The 18,537-nt window shown below is 51.5% G+C and overlaps 1 protein-coding gene and 1 non-coding gene across 2 annotated transcripts in view; one reads left to right on the top strand and one right to left on the bottom strand.

Moving 5' to 3' along the window:
- Positions 1-9,875, bottom strand: part of GPAT2 (glycerol-3-phosphate acyltransferase 2, mitochondrial) — a 33,934-nt gene extending 24,059 nt beyond the window's left edge. Inside the window, exon 1 of the mRNA XM_059943482.1 lies at positions 9,846-9,875. Coding sequence (XP_059799465.1) covers positions 9,846-9,875 — 30 coding nt within the window. The remainder of the gene's footprint in view (positions 1-9,845) is intronic.
- Positions 9,876-15,274: 5,399 nt separating this feature from the next.
- Positions 15,275-15,347, top strand: TRNAW-CCA (transfer RNA tryptophan (anticodon CCA)). Its single transcript has one exon. It is a non-coding gene; the product is annotated as a tRNA-Trp (tRNA).
- Positions 15,348-18,537: the final 3,190 nt, after the last annotated feature.

The raw sequence follows: 18,537 nt of genomic DNA, 5'->3' as shown, positions 1-18,537 counted from the left end.
TCACTTTTTATTGGGCACAATTTTATTTATTGGTCAAAGCAAGTCGGATGGCCAGGCTGAATTGAAGTGGATAGAAAAGTCATCTCCTCCGATGGGCCTGGGATAAAAGAGACTTGAACGTTTGTGATCAGTTCCAATGGCTACCATAATGACCTGTCACCAAGAGCCCCTGCCCACCCTCCTTTTACCTGACTGTCACCACAGGAATTCCCACTATGTAAATGAAATGTTGCCAGGAAAGAAGCAAGAGATTCCTGAGTAGGGTTTAGTCTCTAGCCATTGTTAGCTGGTTGCTTTTTCATGGTGGGAAAAAAAATCATCATGGCAGAGAGCTAGGAGTCCAACAGATTCTGAGACTCCCTCTGAATCCCAGAGAGTTGCCAAGTCCACCCCCTGGGACTTGGGGTCCCAGTAGGACAGCCTTCTTCCCAATCTAACCTTTCTTCTCCTCCAGCAGGAAAGACACACTACTGAGGGTGGAGGTTACGGTCGGGGTAGCGGGGAACCTTTGGCAAATCCTGCCTGAGGATTCAGAACATAAACTGCAACTGCTGTTTGCTTCAGTGGTCCCAACCCTGGCTTCATCTTCAGAAATATCATCTCCATGTGGTCATTTAGGAGGAGGTGCCAGACAGATGGGAACTTGAGGACCCAGAGGCCTGGGTTCAAGCCCTAGCTCTCCCACTAACTGGCTCTGTGACCTGGGCAAGTCAGTTAACCCCTCAGAGCCTGTATCCTCATCTGTAAACTGGGTTAATTACAATGCCCACCCACCTGATGGTCCTTCTGGGGGATCTCCTTGTGAGGACTGGCTGTTATGATGGGTGTCACCGCTGTTTGTAAGGGGTGACACCTGGGCAGACATAAAAGTCATCTTGGTTTTTGTGGCCCTTCCTGGGATCCTGCCCCTAAAACCCACCCTATCTCGTGCCTCCCCGCCCAGACACGAAGCAGTCATTCTGCCAGCTCTGGAGACGAGCTCATCTCTGAGATTTTAGACAGAATAATTTCTTCTCCCTCTCACGCCTGCCTGTCCGGGAAAATCACAGCCCCGCCATAGGCACCCACACGCTCCCACAACCATTGTTCCCCTCATCAGCCAGCAAAAAGCTCCCCATCTCTGCGAAGCAGGGTGAGGTGTGGGAAAAGGAGGGGGAAGCTGAAGAAAGCGGGGCTGACGGCCCTAACCCCAGAGGGGCCCCTAGCTCCAGGCCAAAGGTGCCACCGAGAGACAGGGACCAGCCTCCTCCCGGATGCCCACCCCACCTGGGTTGCAGCCACGTGGCCAGCTCTGTGCCGGGTCAGCCGCCCGCGAGGCTCACCCTGCTGAGGCCTTGACCCAAGCCGCCCAAGGCAGGAGTGAGTGTCAGCACCCTGGTGTTTGTGACAGCTGAGGACTGAGAGGGCAGGGGGCCTGGATCACACAGCCAGTTAGTGGCAGAGACAGGACGAGAGCTCCCAAGTCCTGTGATCGTTCTGCGCTGCTTCCCAGAACTTGCCCCTGGAGACCTGGAAGCCAGAAGGACCAGGGAAGGAGGTACAGGGAGAGCCTGCTCGCCGCTCTAGAGGGGAGAGCCTGGGGACACGGGGCCTCACTGCTGCCCATCGCTGCCTGGGCTGGGGCTCGGCCAGCTCTCAGAAACAGCAGGCCCCTCCTGCACCGCACTACTGTTCCCAATACACGACGCCATCAGTGGAGTGAAACCTCACAGGTACCCATTAAATGCCGACCAGGCCGACACCCCAACCGGAATGAGCCTCCCCGGTACAGGGGAGGTGTGCCTGAGATGGGGTGCACCCTGCCCTCCTCTCGGCTCTGGGGCAGGGCCCAGAGGGGCTGATGTGGGCCCCTCCCCCTCTACCATCAGGCCCCTGGCTCCGGGTGCTGATGACGGGTTAAGGGGGCTCAGGGAGCTGAGGAAGTGAGGGGTGGCTGGAGGCAGGGGACCAGGAGGAAGGCAGACAGAGCATGTTGGGGGAGACGGGATCTCAGACCCATTTTTTACAATGATGCAGACTTTTAATTCAAAACCAGCTTCCATATCTTCTGTTTCTCCACCCGAGGGCCTTGGGGAGGGAAGTCAGGAATAGCTGAGGCACCAGAGCCCCCCTCCCTTCTTCCTGTGGCCCTCCAGGTGGGGACTGCTCCCCCCACTCAGAGACCGAAGTAGGGGCTCCAGGAGAGGAGAGAGCTGATCCGAGAGAAAGAAGGGGGTCCGGGAGAGGCAGTGCCTTCCTGGGCCCACAAACAGGGCTCCTGGCCCCAGAATCTGGGGGACACGCCTCATCTGCACCGTCCCCACAGCTACCTCCCCCTGACCCCTCCACTCACTGCCCCGCCAGCACCCCCTGCCACTGCGCCTGGCCCCCAGCTCGTCAGGAGCCAGAGGGAGCACCCCTGCACGCTGGGGTCACTTCTGGCACCAAAGGGAAGGAACATTTGTGGGCGTCACTCAGAGACAAACCTTGGGGACAACAGGGCCGGCCTGGGGGCTGAGAATTAGCCAGTCCCACCATATCCAGGGCCATAAATATGCCATGTTCTTTGACCCAGTAATCCTACTGTTTGGAATTCCTCCCAAAGACATAATTGCAAAAGGAAAAATAACTATATGTGCACAGCTGTTTATAGCAACATTATTTATAATAGTACAAAAGTGGACTCAGCCAAAATGCTCTGTAAGTGGCAGGGGGGGAACGGAATGATGTGTCAATAAGGCAGGATATTTATTACGCAGCCCAGAAAAACGGCAAACTTGGGAAATTCTTCGTGAAATAATGTTAAGGGAAAAGAGAACAAACTTTTACATATTTATTCTGTCGGCAGATGGTGGCTGGGCAACCGCTCTAGGCACTAGAGACACCACGGCGAATGGACCAGGCCCCCCGCCTGCTGGAGGGGCCATTCCAGCACTGAGCCGCATGGCAAACAAGGAATCACAGCTTCGTGAGGTGATGTCCCCCGTAAGATGGGAGATGGACAGACAGACCAGTGTCTTCACCCCGGTCCTCTGCTATCCACTGTGGGATCCGTTCCATCTGGCTGGTGGGTCAGCAGAGGGCCATGGACCCCTAAGGGAAAAGCCTTGCATCACGCAGAAGCTGAGCCCAGGAGCAAAGAAGCCAGGGCTGCCGTGAAGGCGCCAGTCCGAGGGCACCAGGCCAAGGACAGTGGGCACAGCCAAACCAAAGAGTCTTCTCCCCATGGAGGGGAATATGGCAGGCTGCATTGGGGAAGTCCATGAACCCTTAAGGGTTGCAGACCAGCCAGAGGAGGAAAGCCCCTGAGAGTGTGAGCTGGGTTTTCTACTAACCTAGCAAGTGAGAGCTCAGGAGTGATGGGGCCTGAGGAGCTGGGGTCCGTCCTGCTCCAAGCGTGAGATGTGTCCCGTGGTGGCCTGGGGGAGGTAACGGGGTTGCAGGAAGGGGTGGAAGTGTAATCTGAAGGGGGGTTGGCCCCGGTCCCGCTGGCCCATGAGACCCACTCTGTGCAGAAGGACCCAGACTTGGTCCTGCGTGGAGATAAGAGATTCATGGAGCGCTGAGCTCGGAGGGCTGGGGCACCCAGGGGTCCAGGAGCAGGAGGCCCTTTCCACTTTCCCAGAGCCTGAAGGCAGCTCCCTGGGGTGGGGGGAGCCGAAGCACAGAAGTGCCGGGTGGACCAGGGCTGGGGAGCAGGCAGGCCCCCTTTGTCACAGCTGTCCCGCCCCAAGCAAGAGCTAAGAGACTCCCAGCTCTGGGCCCGTGGGAGGCACCAGGCAAACAGAGGAGTCGGCAAGCTAAACATGCTATTAGCAGCGAGGGAGAAGTGCTGATTATCTGCACAGCTGTCAGAAGCACCTCCCTGCCCCCTCACGCCGCACTTGGGGAAGGGCCGCTGCTCATCTGCCTTCCCAGAGATGGCCGATCAGGGAGAGAAAGGGGAGAAGAACATTCGGAGCAGCTGCCCCTTGCTCTGTGCCCAGGCCTTTCCCTGATCTGGCCTTTCATCTAGTGACAGGGAATCTGGAGGTGAGACCAGCCCTTGTGCCTGTCCCCCCGTAGCTGGGCCTTTGTTTCTCAAACTGTAAGTGTGGGGCCGGGGTGGGGGGTAGATGAAAGCATCACCACCTCTCAGGGTCCTTGGGAGCGCTCCGATGAGATATTTTGCGTGAAAACACCTTGCAGATGGTAAAGGCCTATGGGGTCACTGGTGTTACGAGTCTTCCATCAAAAATCTCACCTTCGGGGGCTCTCACTATCTGTTTCCTCCACACAGAATGAAATTGAGGCTGAGGAGGGTCAAGTGATTTGACCAAAGTCACAGCTGCAAACAGAAGTGGGTCTTGGTTTCCGATGTAGAAACAAAAGGAAGCTCAAAGAACACCCCTCCCCCCCCCCATGCTGTAAAAGGGGACCCAAGGTCCAGAAAGGTGGCCGCAGAGCAGGATGGAGGGCAGACAGCAGGAAGGCCGGCTCTGCCTGCTCCCACCAGGCACGCTCCCCTGGCCACTGCCCAGCGGGGCCTTGTGCTGAGCTGGGAGCAGGTGGCCAGAGCACCTGAGGAGTGAAGTCATGGCCAAGAACTGAAGCGGCCCTGCCGGAGTTGAGTTCATTCATCTCGGCGGGGTCTCTTGGAGACCCGGTGCATGGCCTGGAGGGATACACCTCTAACGGTGGAAATGTGGGCTCCATGCCAGCTAAAGAGAGGGTGGGCCTGCAGCAGACCGCTAAGAAGCCTGCCCAGGCGCCTTGGAGGTCACACCTTCTGAAACTTCTCCATCCGTCTGAGGCCCTTGGGCGCCCAGCACCTTCCCCAAACCCTGGCCCTGCACTCAGCCCTCCAACTCGGTCAGTCTCCCCACCTGACAGGAGACAGCCCAGGAGAAGGCCCAGAAGATGGACCGGGAGGTGAGAGGCAGAGTGAGCGCCCTGCCCGCCTGACGGCCCGCCTCCAGTCAGCCTTTTTTTTTTTTTTTTTTTTAATTAATTTATTTATTTATTTATTTATTGGCTGTGTTGGGTCTTCGTTTCTGTGCGAGGGCTTTCTCTAGTTGCGGCAAGCGGGGGCCACCCTTCATCGCGGTGCGCGGGCCTCTCACTATCGCGGCCTCTCTTGTTGCGGAGCACAGGCTCCAGATGCGCAGGCTCAGTAGTTGTGGCTCACGGGCCCAGTTGCTCCGCGGCATGTGGGATCTTCCCAGACCAGGGCTCGAACCCGTGTCCCCTGCATTGGCAGGCGGATTCTCAACCACTGCGCCACCAGGGAAGCCATCCAGTCAGCCTTTTGAAAGCGCTGTGCAGAGAGAGCGGGCTGGGGGAGCGGGGACAATGATCGCACCACGCGGGCGGGATGCTGAGGGTGGAGAGGTGACTCACAGGACAGTGGGGGACAGCAAGCATCTCAGGGAACCGAGTGGAAGGGAAGGGTGCTGGTGACTCAGGGACGATCGGGGAGAGGGCGGGTGGGGAGGAGGCTCATCTCCGGAAGCCACTAGGTTTGCTCCCAGCAACGTGCACGCGGGATCCTCTGCCTCGTCCTAGGCCTCTCAGAGGCTCTGGCATAGCCGGCAGAGACCTGCACTCACAGCTGCCGGCAGGCTCTCGCGGCAGACTTGCTGAGAGGACTGGGGGCTGCTGCGGGCACCCCCTTGAGACGCCCCCCCCGCCCAACAGTAAATGCCTCACCCCTGGGCCATCTCGCTCCCTGGCGCGCTCTTCACCCCTGCCCTGTGCTGGGCTCCGTGGCCGGTGGCCTGACTCATCCTCACAACACCCCGTATCCCCCGAATGCTACAGTGCTTGGCCATGGAGGGGCACGGGGACAGCCGCGGCTCAGACCATGGGACCTCACACCCACCGGATGGTAGGAGAGAGGCAGGCCGATGAGGTCGAACCTCGGCCTCGGCCTATGGCCTCCCTACCCGTGTCCCCAGCCACAGGGCTCGGCCCCCATCCTCCCCACCCTCCTCCCAGACCACCTTCCCTGACACCCCGCCCATCACCAAATCTGCACCCCCAGCGTAGCTACTGTCCCCCCGCGCCGCCCTGCCTCCGTCCAGGCCACTGCCCCTTCTTTCCCCATCTGGAAGCCCATGGCTGGAGCCGCCCTGCAGGGCCTGCCTCTGGGCAGGCCACCTCACTGCCCTGGGCCTCAGTCTTCCTACCTGCCAAGTGGGAACACTCAGAGAATCCCACAGGGTAGGGCAGGTCCCAAGGGAGATGATGTGGTGACAGCTCTTGGCCACGGAGCAGGACTCCAAAAAGCGAGGGGCTCGTGTCCAACGGGATTCATTTCTGCTGGAGCAACAGCACCTGAGCGAGATGGAAGTTTGTTTCTCTCTCACACCCGTCTGTGGGGAGCCCAGAGCCAGCTCGGTGGCTCTGCTCTGAGATCGGGAGAGCCCCTCCCCCAGCCCACAGCCCCGAACCTCCCAGCAGCACCAGCAAGAGGAGGCACGTGCAGAATCCTGCCTTTCTTCCCTCCCCTCTGCTGTGCTCCTCAGCCGTGTGCCGGGCCTCTCTGGGCCTCAGTTGCCTTGTCTGTAAGGAGGACAGAATGACAGTGCCCGTACTCTCAGGAGAAGGGCCTTTCTCACAGGGACTCGGGGGAGGCTGAAGGCCATGAGGCTTCTTCCTCTGGTCCCACTGCTGCCCAGCTGACCCATCCTCAGCCTGGGCCTCTGGGGCCACAACCACGATGGGGGCCTGCTGCTTCTTCCTCAATGGTAGAGTGAGGGCTCCAGAGGAAGAACAGGAAAACCCAGGAATGTCAGCAGTGGTAGCCTTGGGTGGCCCCTTCCTTACTCTTAGGGCCTCCTCTCCAACCAGCTGCCCTGGGCCCTTTCTGGGATAATGATGTTACTGTCAACTTGCTCCCACTGTGGTCTTTGCCTTGCTAGGGGTATTTGTATTGTAAAATAGAGGAGGGCGATGCTTAACCAAAGGAATAAAGCTTTAATGGTGGGATGTTAGGCATTGGTGGGGAAGAATTTGGCATGGGGCCCCCTGCCCTTCCATGTGCCCTGAGCCTGGCCTGGGCTCCCAGGCCCCTCCCTTCTCCACTGCCATCTGCAGACGCCCCCCCCGCCCCCAAGACCACCACCTTCAGGGAATCACTGAGCAAGTTAGGTCACTGCTCTTTGGGAACTGGGTGACCCCCTCCCAATTACCCTTCCTTCCTCTGGGGAATAAGGTGAGAACGCCTGTGTGTGTGTGTGTGTGTGTGTGTGTGTGTGTGTGTGTGTGTGTGTGAGAGAGAGAGAGAGAGAGAGAGAGAAAGAGAGAGAGAGAGAGAGAGAGAGCTCGCCAGCACTCAGCCTACACCACCACTGCCCTGGCCACAGGCTTCTGATGGCTGCCCCATTGCTTCATCATGGTGTCCTTACTCATAAGCTTGGCATTCAAGACCCTGGTAGACTCTCTGGTTGTCTAACAGTGGCCATTGCCAGGTCCTCTACTTCCACCCTTCTTCCTTACTGGCCCACTCAGCCTTCCATTAGTGAGAGAAAATGCCAGCCGCCTTTTTTCCAGACCCCTTTACAGCCTAAGCCTTGTCATATGACCCAATCCTAGATAAGGGGACCTGGGGGGACATCTGCTGAGGCTTCTAGGGAAACTATCCTTTTGTGTCTTTGGATGTGTGCAGGCATGTTGTCTAGTGCTATGGCAACCATTTTGTGACCATGAGGAGACCAGCCCAAGGTGGAAAACAATGTTCCTTAACCATACCGTGAGTTTGTTTTTTTTTTTTTTTTTTTGCGGGATTGGGGACTTAAGGAGTTTTATTTATTTAATTTTTATTTTTAAAAAATTTAAAAAAAATTTTTTATTGAAATAAACCCACAGACATAGAAAACAAACTTATGCTTACCAAAGGGGAAGGGGGGGGGAAGGATATATATATATTATAGATACATATATCTATAATATATATGTATTTATATATCTATATATATATAAAATAGATAACTAACAAGGACCTACTGTATAGCACAGGGAACTACACTCAATATTTTATAATAACCTATAAGGGAAAAGAATCTGAAAAAGAATATATATATAAACCATACCATGAGTTTTTAAATTAATGCCCTGCCTCTCTTTGTTATGTGACATAATAAAACATTACATGTGTTTACACACTTTAAGTGGGCAATTCTTTTACTTGCAGCCAGAAGCACTCTAACTGATGAAAAGGTCCAACACTATCTAGTGCCCACCTGCCTCTTCAGCTTCGTCTTCCACCACTACCCTTCTAACGCATCTCTAGGAGAAACACATTTTGCTTTCTCTTCGTTTTGCCTGCTGCCTACAAGGCCCCTCTGTTCTCTTCTAATTGGTGAACGCTTAGCCATCCCTAAAATCCCAGATCAAATGCCCCCTCCTCTGCAAAGCTTCTGAACTCCTCCAGGCAGAACTCAAGGACTGTCTTGCTACTTCAAATGTCTTCATGTAGAATTTCCACATAATTCTCCGTCCACTTGTCAGCTGGCCACCCCACTGCACTGTGAGCTCCTCAGTGGTAAAGACCCTTTCTCCTTTATCTGGGTCTCCCTTAGCATCGTACCTGATATCCTACAGGTGCTTCGTAAAAGCTGAGCATCGAATGAATGAAAACATTGCTTCCTCTGCCTTCTCCAGCCCTCAGCTCTCCTAATATTCTTGCCCTACAAGGCAGGAAAGTGGCAAATCTCTCACTCCCCAGGGAAAAGGAGATCCAAGGTCACCAGACTGGTTGGGGCAGAGTAAGGACTCCAAGATGGGTTTCCTGGCTCCTGTCCAGGGCGCTTTCCAGAACCAAGTCGGGGAGATGGGTGTGTTTCAGAGCTGGCATGACAGTTCGGGAGGCAGGAGCTGACCTGCCAGCCACTGAGGAGCAGAGTGGGTGAGGAGGGGGAAGGAGCTCGGTCCTGGGAAGGGACCTGGGACCTCCTCACCCAAGCACACACCCCTCCCCCAGCCCATGCTGGATCAAGCCTCACTCTGGACAAAGGTGTGGACCCTTGGGCTGGTGGGCTCAGGGACCACCAGGGCCCCTTGGGGAACCCAACGAGGGGGACTTGGAGGGCTTTAGAGACTGGAATGGTGTTTTGCCCTTACAGTGGGGCGGGGACCATCCATTTCTGGGGAGCTCTGCTGGGCTCGTGGGTCCAGCCCTGCTCCTCTGAAGCTGACTGCAGGATTGGGTAAGTTATGTGACCTCTGGGCCCCCCTAGAGCCCCATGGAGCTGGGATCCTGAGGGCTGAGCTGCCCTGGCCAGAGCACACAGCTTCTCTGGGCCTGGCACCTGCTCGAGCCCAGCCAGTGAGGCCTCTACAGGCCTTCTTCCAGCTGCAAAGAATTACCTTCCTAAGACCTGAGCTTCCTAAGCGGAGTGGGAGTAAAGGAGGTACGGGTTGGGGGGAGCTCCGAAGCCACAGCCAGAAGTTTTATTTTTTATTTATTTACTAGGTTTTTAAGATGTATTTAAATTGCTCGAGAATATCTTTGTTAAAAAAAAAAAACTTAAATATTCCAGACAATGCTAATGTGTCTCTCAACTACCTCCCCCTCCCCAAAACATGTTTCTGTCTCCACAGGTAATGACTAAAGCTAGTTCTTTTTTTTTTAACGAAAGTAATACACCATAAGAAACATATACGTGTTCATGCTAACAATTCAAGCAAATACCAAATGTCTGAGATGAAACGTCTCCCTTGCCCAAATAATCGTTGTTAACAATTTTGGAGTATTCCTCTGAATCTTTTAAAACTCACATACAGGCATAAGAGGTTCGTCGTTTCCTCATAAAATATACAGTCATTATTTTTCTACACAAATGAGGTCATATTCAGCATACAGTCCTGCCTCTGGGTGTTCTCACAAACGCCCTCGGAGGTTTTTCCTTGCACATCGTGCGTTGGCTCCCGCACTGTGTTTAACCCTCTCCCTGGGGTGGACCGCTGGGGTGTTTCCAGCTTCCCCGGCACCCCGGGGAGGAGCACAGGGACCCTGGTTCCAGGCTGCTGTGCCAGGCGCCATTAGCGCTCGGGGTTCCGCGATGGGCATTCAGAGGGACCCGGGCCGCCAGGAAAGCGAGCTGCCTTTGTGGGGACCTAGGGCAGGCCCAGGAGGGTCCTGCAACCTCCTGGATGCTGGTGACCTCAGGCCAGCCACCGGCCTTGAGTTCCCCCACTGGAGCTGGGGGATGAGGGTGGTGGGTGGAGTCTACCTGTCCCCTCCAGCCTCCCCAAGGATGGGCAGGGGGTCACATCAGCTGTGCCTTTCCTAGTAGATGGCCCCTCCTGCCAGAAACCCACCAGCCAGAACTCCAGCCGGGGCACCACTACACCTGTCCCCCCTTCACTTCTCTATTCATTCTAATAGCATGAGCCCCGTAACAATGTCACACACAGACCGGGAGTGTGTGTGTCCTGTGTGGCCTGCAAGGCCCAGTAGAGCGGGCTTGGGAGCCCCCCATGTGCCACCCCCAGGCAAGGCAGACACCGCGAACCAGTTTTGCAGTTCCCCCATTTCTCCTTCTACTGCCGCTGCTACTGGTTCAACAGATAAACACCCTCTCCACCAAAAAAATAAAAAATAAAAAGGAACAATAAAAAATTTAATACTCCTGGGAGGTAGGTCTGCTCAAACAGGAGGCAGCTGCTGTTAGAGCCGAGTATGGCGGAGGCAGGGGCGGGCTTTTTTTTTTCTTATTAGTATTTTCAATTTTTCCCCAGGAGGTGCCTCTAGTTAAGATACATTCCTAGAATGTGATCTCCATGTGCTTTGCTGGTAAAGTTGCCATTTGTTAGTGTTTTCTTTGCCTATTTGCCTTGTTTGTAATGATTGCTGAGGGCTTCTGAGTGACGGGATGTTACAGAGGAGGTCGCGAAAGGGACATGAACGTGAGGTCGCGAAAGGGACATGAACGTGAGGTCGGGGGATGCTTCCCCTGCAGCTGGGAGCCAAAAGGGTCAACCAGCCAGGGAGGTCAAATCCGCCCTGGAGCCAGCCGTCTGCTACAAGAACCTGGATGAATACACTGGCCAGACTATCCGGTAAGTGGGATGGGATGCTGAAGACATTTTCAGACATAACTTCCTCTTCCGTGCCTTTTCTCAAGAAACTATTGGAAGAGATGTTCCATCAAAACGAGAAACTATATAACAAGAAAGAGTCACCATACTGGCAGTGCCCAGACCTGTCACTGGCCAGTTTCCTGAAAGTGGAGACTCTTCCTCCATCTTTGTTCCACAAGCAATGCCAAGGCTGGGCTGGGGGGCACCAGGGAGAAGCTGGGTTGGTGAACACGATACAAACCCAGACAGCCTGGCTCGAGTGGTCCACAGAGAGAAGAAGAGCATAAGAGTGAATGCAGGATTCATGTTCCCAAGACCCCTTGGCTGTGCCATGGGTTGGCACATGGCAAGGGTCCTGTTGCACAGGTCGGCCACTGCACAACCGAAAATGGCAGCCTGCAGAGGCGAGCCTCACACCCATGGAGTCTACCCACCACGTGCCCAGCGCTCCACAGCCCCTCACGTCACTGCTGTGGAATAAAAGTGTAGCCCGGGTATTGCCCCTGCCCCTTGACCCCAAGAGCTCAGTGACACTGCCTGGAGCCCCTCCCTGTCCCCCTGTCCTCGGCCTGGGGTGGGGAGTCCAGGGGCCTTCTCTAAGGGCAGCTTGGGACTGCCTCCTCCTGGCCAACCCTGCTACCCGGGCTCAGGGGACATCTACTGAGTTTCAGTCACATGACTGAGGACCCAGGGAGCCTTGCGGAAGGCCTCCCACTGTGGTGTGTGCAGTCCCCTCCCCTCTCTTTCCTCTCTCTGTCCCTCCGCTCCTCCCTCCCTGCCTCCTTGGGGGCTCCTAAGTGGCCTTCTCACCTCTGGCCCCAACACATGCATCTTCCCTGCACCTGTGACCTGTGGGGTGTTTGCACTCCTACCCCTGTTCAACTCTACACAGAGGGGCCAGCTTCCATTCCTGGGACCAAAATGGGACAAACCCTACCCTTTCGATGCCTCAGATCAATGAGGAAAGACACAACGGTGAAAAAAAGAACTGGGGTATGGTACCCTGACTTTCCCAGAGCTTAAGACCGGAGCTCCAGCTAACCCTGACGTGCACTTGCGTGGACTTTTGGCCACATGAGGACTCAGTGCATCTCCTGGCCTGAGCCAGAGGAAACAGGGCTCAGGACGAAGATGTTAAGCATCTGTCCGGGTCCCTCAGCCAGGCCTAGGTCACCGTTTCCCCCCCATGCAAAACGAGCCGCGGGATGGATCCACCCACACCGGGGTGCACGGGCCCTGGGGTCTGGCTGTGGCTCTACAGGCCTCCACTCACAGGCCAACTGGGCGCGGCAGTCTGAGTGGCATTTTAAGAGGAATCCCGAGGCTGCCCCCAGGCTCAGCAGGGACGGATGTGTGATGGGCACAGGAATGGTTACATGTGACCAAGAGTTTGCAAAACCTAGTCCAGACGGCCCCTGAGATCCTGTCCTGGCCCATGTTCATTGCTCTTCTCATCAGATGGCAAGTGCTACAGACACGGCCACGAGCCACCTGAGGTGACTCTGAGGGGCCAGACGAGGAACTGATGCTCCTGACCCTTTTTACCTGGAACCCCATTTTCCGGAGCAGAATCTGCAGCCCAGGGATGGGGCTGGGCAGGCGTGCCTTCCAGGCTGTCCCCCACGGTCCCCTCCCCTCCTCCTGGTCCCTTGAGGAGTGGCACCGTGATTCTGTGACAGTCAGCACTGACAGCTGTCAGAGCTGTCTCACTCCCTGAGCGCACCTCTTAATGAGAGCCTGTGAAGCCTCCTTTTATTACCGCAAAATTATTGCCGTCAGAGGGGCTTTGTTCTCTTTATTCTGGAAATAAAACAGTTTTAAATCCCCAGAGCAAGAGAAGAGCACACCACCTTGGGGGTCTTTCTGGGGAAGGCGTGGGGCTCCGGGTCCCCAGGCTCCTGTGGCCCTAGTCAGTGAGCAAACACAGCCCGGAGACGGCAGGACAGCAGCTGGTGCTTCTGCGGCCGGAGGGGGGCAGCGGGGCCACTCATCTCTGGGCCCAGAGCTGTGGGAAGCTGCCACGGGCCCCATCCAGTCCTCCTCACTTCTTCTGGCCCCCTGACCACCGTCATCACCCAAACCGCCTCTAATCCACACCAGGGCCTGGCGAGGCAGGCAGTGCTGGGGCCGTTATTCCCTTTACAGTGAGAAAACAGGATGGTAAGTGGCCTGCCAGGGTGTCATAGGTAGACAGTAGAATAAGAATTGTCATTGGGCTTCCCTGGTGGTGCAGTGGTTGAGAATCCGCCTGCCAATGCAGGGGACACAGGTTCGAGCCCTGGTCCGGGAAGATCCCACATGCCACGGAGCAACTAAGCCAGTGCGCCACAACTACTTAGCCTGCACTCTAGAGTCCGTGAGCCACAACTACTGGGCCCACGTGCCACAGCTACTGAGGCCCGCGCACCTAGAGCCCGTGCTCCGCAACAAGAGAAGCCACCACGTGAGAAACCCGCGCACCGCAACGAAGAGTAGCCCCCGCTCGCCACAACTAGAGAAAGCTTGTGCACAGCAACGAAGACCCAACACAGCTAAAAATAAATAAATTTATAAAAAGAAAAAAAAAAAAGAACTGTCATTAATTGAGCATTTTCCTTCCCATTACACCATTTTGCTTACCCATCACCACGGCCTGTGAAGGAGGCACTTGTGTCTCATTTTATGGTGAGGCTCAGAGGCGTTAGGCAAAGTGTCCTGGTTCACCAGCTCCTGTGTGACCCTCATTTTATAGAGGAAGAACCAGGCGCAGGGAAGCCATATCATGTGCCCAGGGTGGGACACAGTGGAGACGGAACCCTGCCTTCCCTCCTACCCTATGGTGCCTCCAGACTGGTAACTCTTCTCACCTTCTTTGCCTGCCCCTGACCCAAAATATTCCTCCTCAGCCTGCCATGCTGAATGGGATCACACCGTGAGGATGGTTTCTTGGAGGTGGTTAATATACATGCCCTTTCAGGCAGGCTTTAAATGGGTATCAGTCACTCATACTATAGTATGAATTAGTTTCATCAGCTGCTTTCCCCTGAACTAACAAAGCAAGGGCTTTGATGGAATGAGGATTTTTAAGAAAGGGGCAGAGAAAGAGATAACTGTGGATCCTCTAGCTTTGTTCAGGCAGGACAAGCTTAAGTGGGCCCAAGGCAGCTGTTATAGTACAAAGAGAAGGCCTGATTTCAAATCCAGTTTCTCGAATTTATTCACTCTGAGCTCCAAGTCCTATCTCTGTAAAATGGCAGCAGGGAACTGACTGAATCAGAAGTCTCTTCCAGGCTGACATTCTAGTTTTCCTCACCACAAACAAGAGGGTCCCAGGAAGGAGGAAGGCTGTCTTCCAGTTCCCCCAGTCCCACCCCCCCGGGTCCCAGCACAGGAAGGCCAGGCCTCAGGGCCCTTCATGTCATGGGTCAAGTTCTGGTGTATCTCTCCATGAAGACAGCAAGACGGGCTCCAGCAGGGCTCCAGTCACAGAAGGAAATTCCTGCCTTGTCAGCACGGCAGGAAGCAGACTGAACCTCAGCCCAACTCCATCTTCGGCTTGTAACGACCTCTTCCACGGAGCAGGACCTGACTTCCCCGTGACAAACATAAACATCCGCTCTATTTGTGAGTCCCGTACAGCTGACAGCTCTGTCGTGTCCATTATTTCTCTCTTTTTATGTATAGTGAAGTACAGTATAATTATCATATAATGAAGTACACAAATCTTAACTGTACAGCTCCATGAATCTCTACAAATATATACACACCCCTGTATCCATCACTCACATCAAGATAATAAATGAACCTTGCAACAGTATAATTTATTTACCGTCTCAGTCTTTTGTGCTAGTGTTACCATATATTTTATTTCTACATTTTTATTATTTTTTGCTTCAAACAGCCCAAAGGCTTTTTTTTCTGTTGTGAAAAAAAAATTCGTCTCTTCTGTTTGTCTACATGTTTACAGCGTCTGATGCTCTCCATTTCCTTCTGGTAGTCTAGACTTCCATCTGGGATTCTTTCCCTTGGCCTGAAGAACTTCCATTAGTATTTCTTGTAGTGTAGGTTTCCTTACAATGAATTCTCCAAAGTTTTATTTGTCTAAAAATGTCTTAATTTGGCCTTTATTTTTGAAGGAGATTATTATTGGATATAGACTTCTAAGTTCGCAGGTTTTGTTTCCTTTAAGCCCTTTAAAATTGTTATTCAATTGTCTTCTGGCTTCCTTAGTTTCTAATAAGTTAGTGGGACTTCCCTGGTGGTCCAGTGGTTAAGACTCCATGCTTCCAATGCAGGGGGCCTGGGTTCGATCCCTGGTCAGGGAACTAGATCCCGCATGCTGTAACTAAAAGATCCCACATGCCGCAACAAAGATCCCACATGCCACAACTAAGACCCAGCACAACCAAATAAATAAATACGTTTTTTTTTTAAAGTCACTTATCGTTCTTACTGTTTTTCCTCTGAATGTAATATGACTATATTTTCTGGTTGATTTTAAGACTTTCTCTTTACTTCTGTTTTCTAGCTTGATTATAATGTTCCTAGAAATAGCCTTCCTTGTAGTTATCCTACTTGTTTTACTGAGATTCTTAAATCTGTGGGTTGACGTCTTTCATCAGTTTTGGAAAATGTTCAGTCATTCTTTCTGCAGCTGTTTACTCTCCCCATTCTCTCTCTCCTTTTCTTCTGGGACTCCAATTATACATATGTCATACTATTTAATATTGTTTCATTGGTTTTGTTGCTCTATCCCAAGGGCTGGCAAACTTTTTCTCTAAAGGACCAGAGTGTAAATATTTTAGGCTTTTCAGGCCATATGGTCTCTGTCACAACTACTCAGCAATGCCACTGTGGTACTAAACCAGACATAGACAATACTTAAATAAATTGGAATGCTTATGTCTCAATAAAACTTCATTTATAAAAATAAGCAGCAAGGGACTTCCCTGGTGGCACAGTGGTTAAGAATCTGCCTGCCAATGCAGGGGACACAGGTTTGATCCCTGGTCCAGGAAGATCCCACATGCCGTGGAGCAACTAAGCCTGTGTGCTACAACTACTGAGCCTGTGCTCTAGAGCCCGCGAGCCACAACTACTGAAGCCTGAGCACCTAGAGCCAGTGCTCTGCAACAAGAGAAGCCACTGCAATGAGAAGTCCTCACACCACAACCAAGAGTAGCCCCCACTCGTTGCAACTAGAGAAAGCCCACGCGCAGCAGTGAAGACCCAACGCAACCAAAAATAAAATTAATTAATTAATTAAATTAAATAAATAGATTTAAAAAATAATAAGCAGAAGGCAAGATTTGGCCCATGGATCCATAGGCTGCTGATTTTTACTCTAGTCTGCTATTGGTGGTGGTTTCTTTCTACGCTTCAGTTTGGATAATTTATTTAGACCGGCCTTTAAGTTTTCACCGATCCTTTCTTCTGTTGTATCCAATCTGCTATCAAGCCTATTAAATGAATATGTCATTTCAGATATTGTATTTTTTAATTCCAGAATTTCAATTTGCTTATTTTTTAATAGACTTTATTTTTATAGCAGTTTTATATTCACAGCAAAATTGAGCTGAAAGTGCAGAGAGTTCCCATATACTCCCTGTCCCTACTGTCAACATTCCTCACCAGAGTGGTACATTTTTCACAATTGATAAACCCACATTGACACATCATTATCACCCAAAGTCTATAGTTTACATTAGGGATCCCTCTTGGTGTTGTATATTCTATGGGTTTGGGCAAATGTATAATGACAGGTATCCACCACTGTAGTATCACTGTAGTGATGTAGTATCACTGAGTAGTTTCAGTACCCTGAAAATCCTATGTTCTCTACCTGTTCATCACTCCCCTGCTAAACTCCTGGTAACCACTGATCTTTTTACTGTCTTCATAGTTTTGCCTTTTCCAGAATATCATACAGTTGGAATCATATAGTACATAGCCTTTCCAGAATGGCTTCTTTCACTTAATAAAATGTGTTTAAGATTTTTCCATGTCTTCCAAGGGGGGAAAACTGTGGTGGGGTGGGGATGGTGGTGTGCTGAATTGGGTGATTGGGATTGACATGTATACACTGATGTGTATAAAATTGATGACTGATTAAAAAAAAAAAAGATTCTTCCATGTCTTTTAATGGCTTGATAGCTCATTTATTTTTAGCACTGAATAATATTCCATAGTCTGGATGTAGCACAGTTTATCCACTCACCTACCAAATGACAAAACTGCTTCCAAGTTTTGGCTATTATTAATAAACATTCATATGCAAGTTTTTGTGTGAACATAAGTTTTCAACTTATTTGGGTAAAAACCAAGTAGCACAATTGCTGGATTATATGGTAAGAATATGTTTAGTTTTGTGAGAAACTGCTAAAGTGTCTCCCAAAGTGGCTGTACCGTTTTGCATTTCCACCAAGAGTGAATGATAGTTCCTATTTTCCCACATTCTTACTGGTATTTGGTGTTGTCAGTGTTTTGGACATTCTAAGAGGTGTGTAGTGGTATCTCATTGTTGTTTTAATTTGCAGTACCTTAATGACATATGATGTTGAGCATCTTTTCATATGCTTATTTTGCCATCTGTATATCTTCTTTGGTGAGGTTTCTCTTCAGGTCTTTTTCCATTTTACTGAGTTGTTCTTTTTTGGCCACACTGGCAAGTGGGGTCTTAGTTTCCTGACCAGGGATTGAACCCACACCCACTGCATTGGAAGTATGGAGTCTTAACCACTGGACTGTCAGGGAAGTCCCAGAGTTGTTCATTTTCTTATTATCGAGTTTTAAGAGTTCTTTGTATGTTTTGGATAACAATCCTTTATCAGATAAATATTTTGCAAGTATTTTCTCCCAGTCTGTGACTTGTCTTATTCTCTTGACAGTGTCTTTCACAGAGCAGAAGTTTTAAATTTTAATTAAGTGTAGTTTATCAAATAGTTCTGTCATGGACTCATGTCTTTGTGTTATATCTAAAAAGTCATTACCATACCCAAGGTCATGTAGATTTTCTCCTATATTATCGTCAGGGAGTTTTATCATTTTGCACTTTACGTTCATGTCTTTGATCCATTTTGAGGTAATTTTTATGAAAGATGTAAGGTCTGTGTCTAGATTAATTCTTTTGCATGCAGCTGTCCAATTGTTCCAGTACCATTTGTTGAAAAGACTGTCTTTTCTCCATTGTATTGCCTTTGCTCCTTTGTCAAAGATCAGTTGAATATATCTGTTTGGACTTATTTCTGGGTTCTCTATTTTATTCTATTAATCTATTTGTCTATTCCTTCACCAAAACCATACCATCTTGATTGCAGCTGATTTATAGTAAGTCTTGAAGTCAGGTAGTGTCAGTTCTACAACTTTTTTCTTCTCGTTCAGTGTTGTGTTGGCAATTTTAGGTCTTTTGCCTCTTCATATAAACTTTAGAACCAGTTGGTTAATAGCCACAAAATAATTTGCTGGGATTTTGATTGGGATTGTATTGAATCTACAGATCAAGTTGGGAAGAACTGA

The sequence above is a fragment of the Balaenoptera ricei genome, chromosome 13 (genome assembly GCF_028023285.1).
Source record: "Balaenoptera ricei isolate mBalRic1 chromosome 13, mBalRic1.hap2, whole genome shotgun sequence".
Classification (NCBI taxonomy): domain Eukaryota; kingdom Metazoa; phylum Chordata; class Mammalia; order Artiodactyla; family Balaenopteridae; genus Balaenoptera; species Balaenoptera ricei.
Note: the sequence above shows the minus strand (reverse complement) of the source record. Positions and strands in the feature narration are given on the sequence as shown.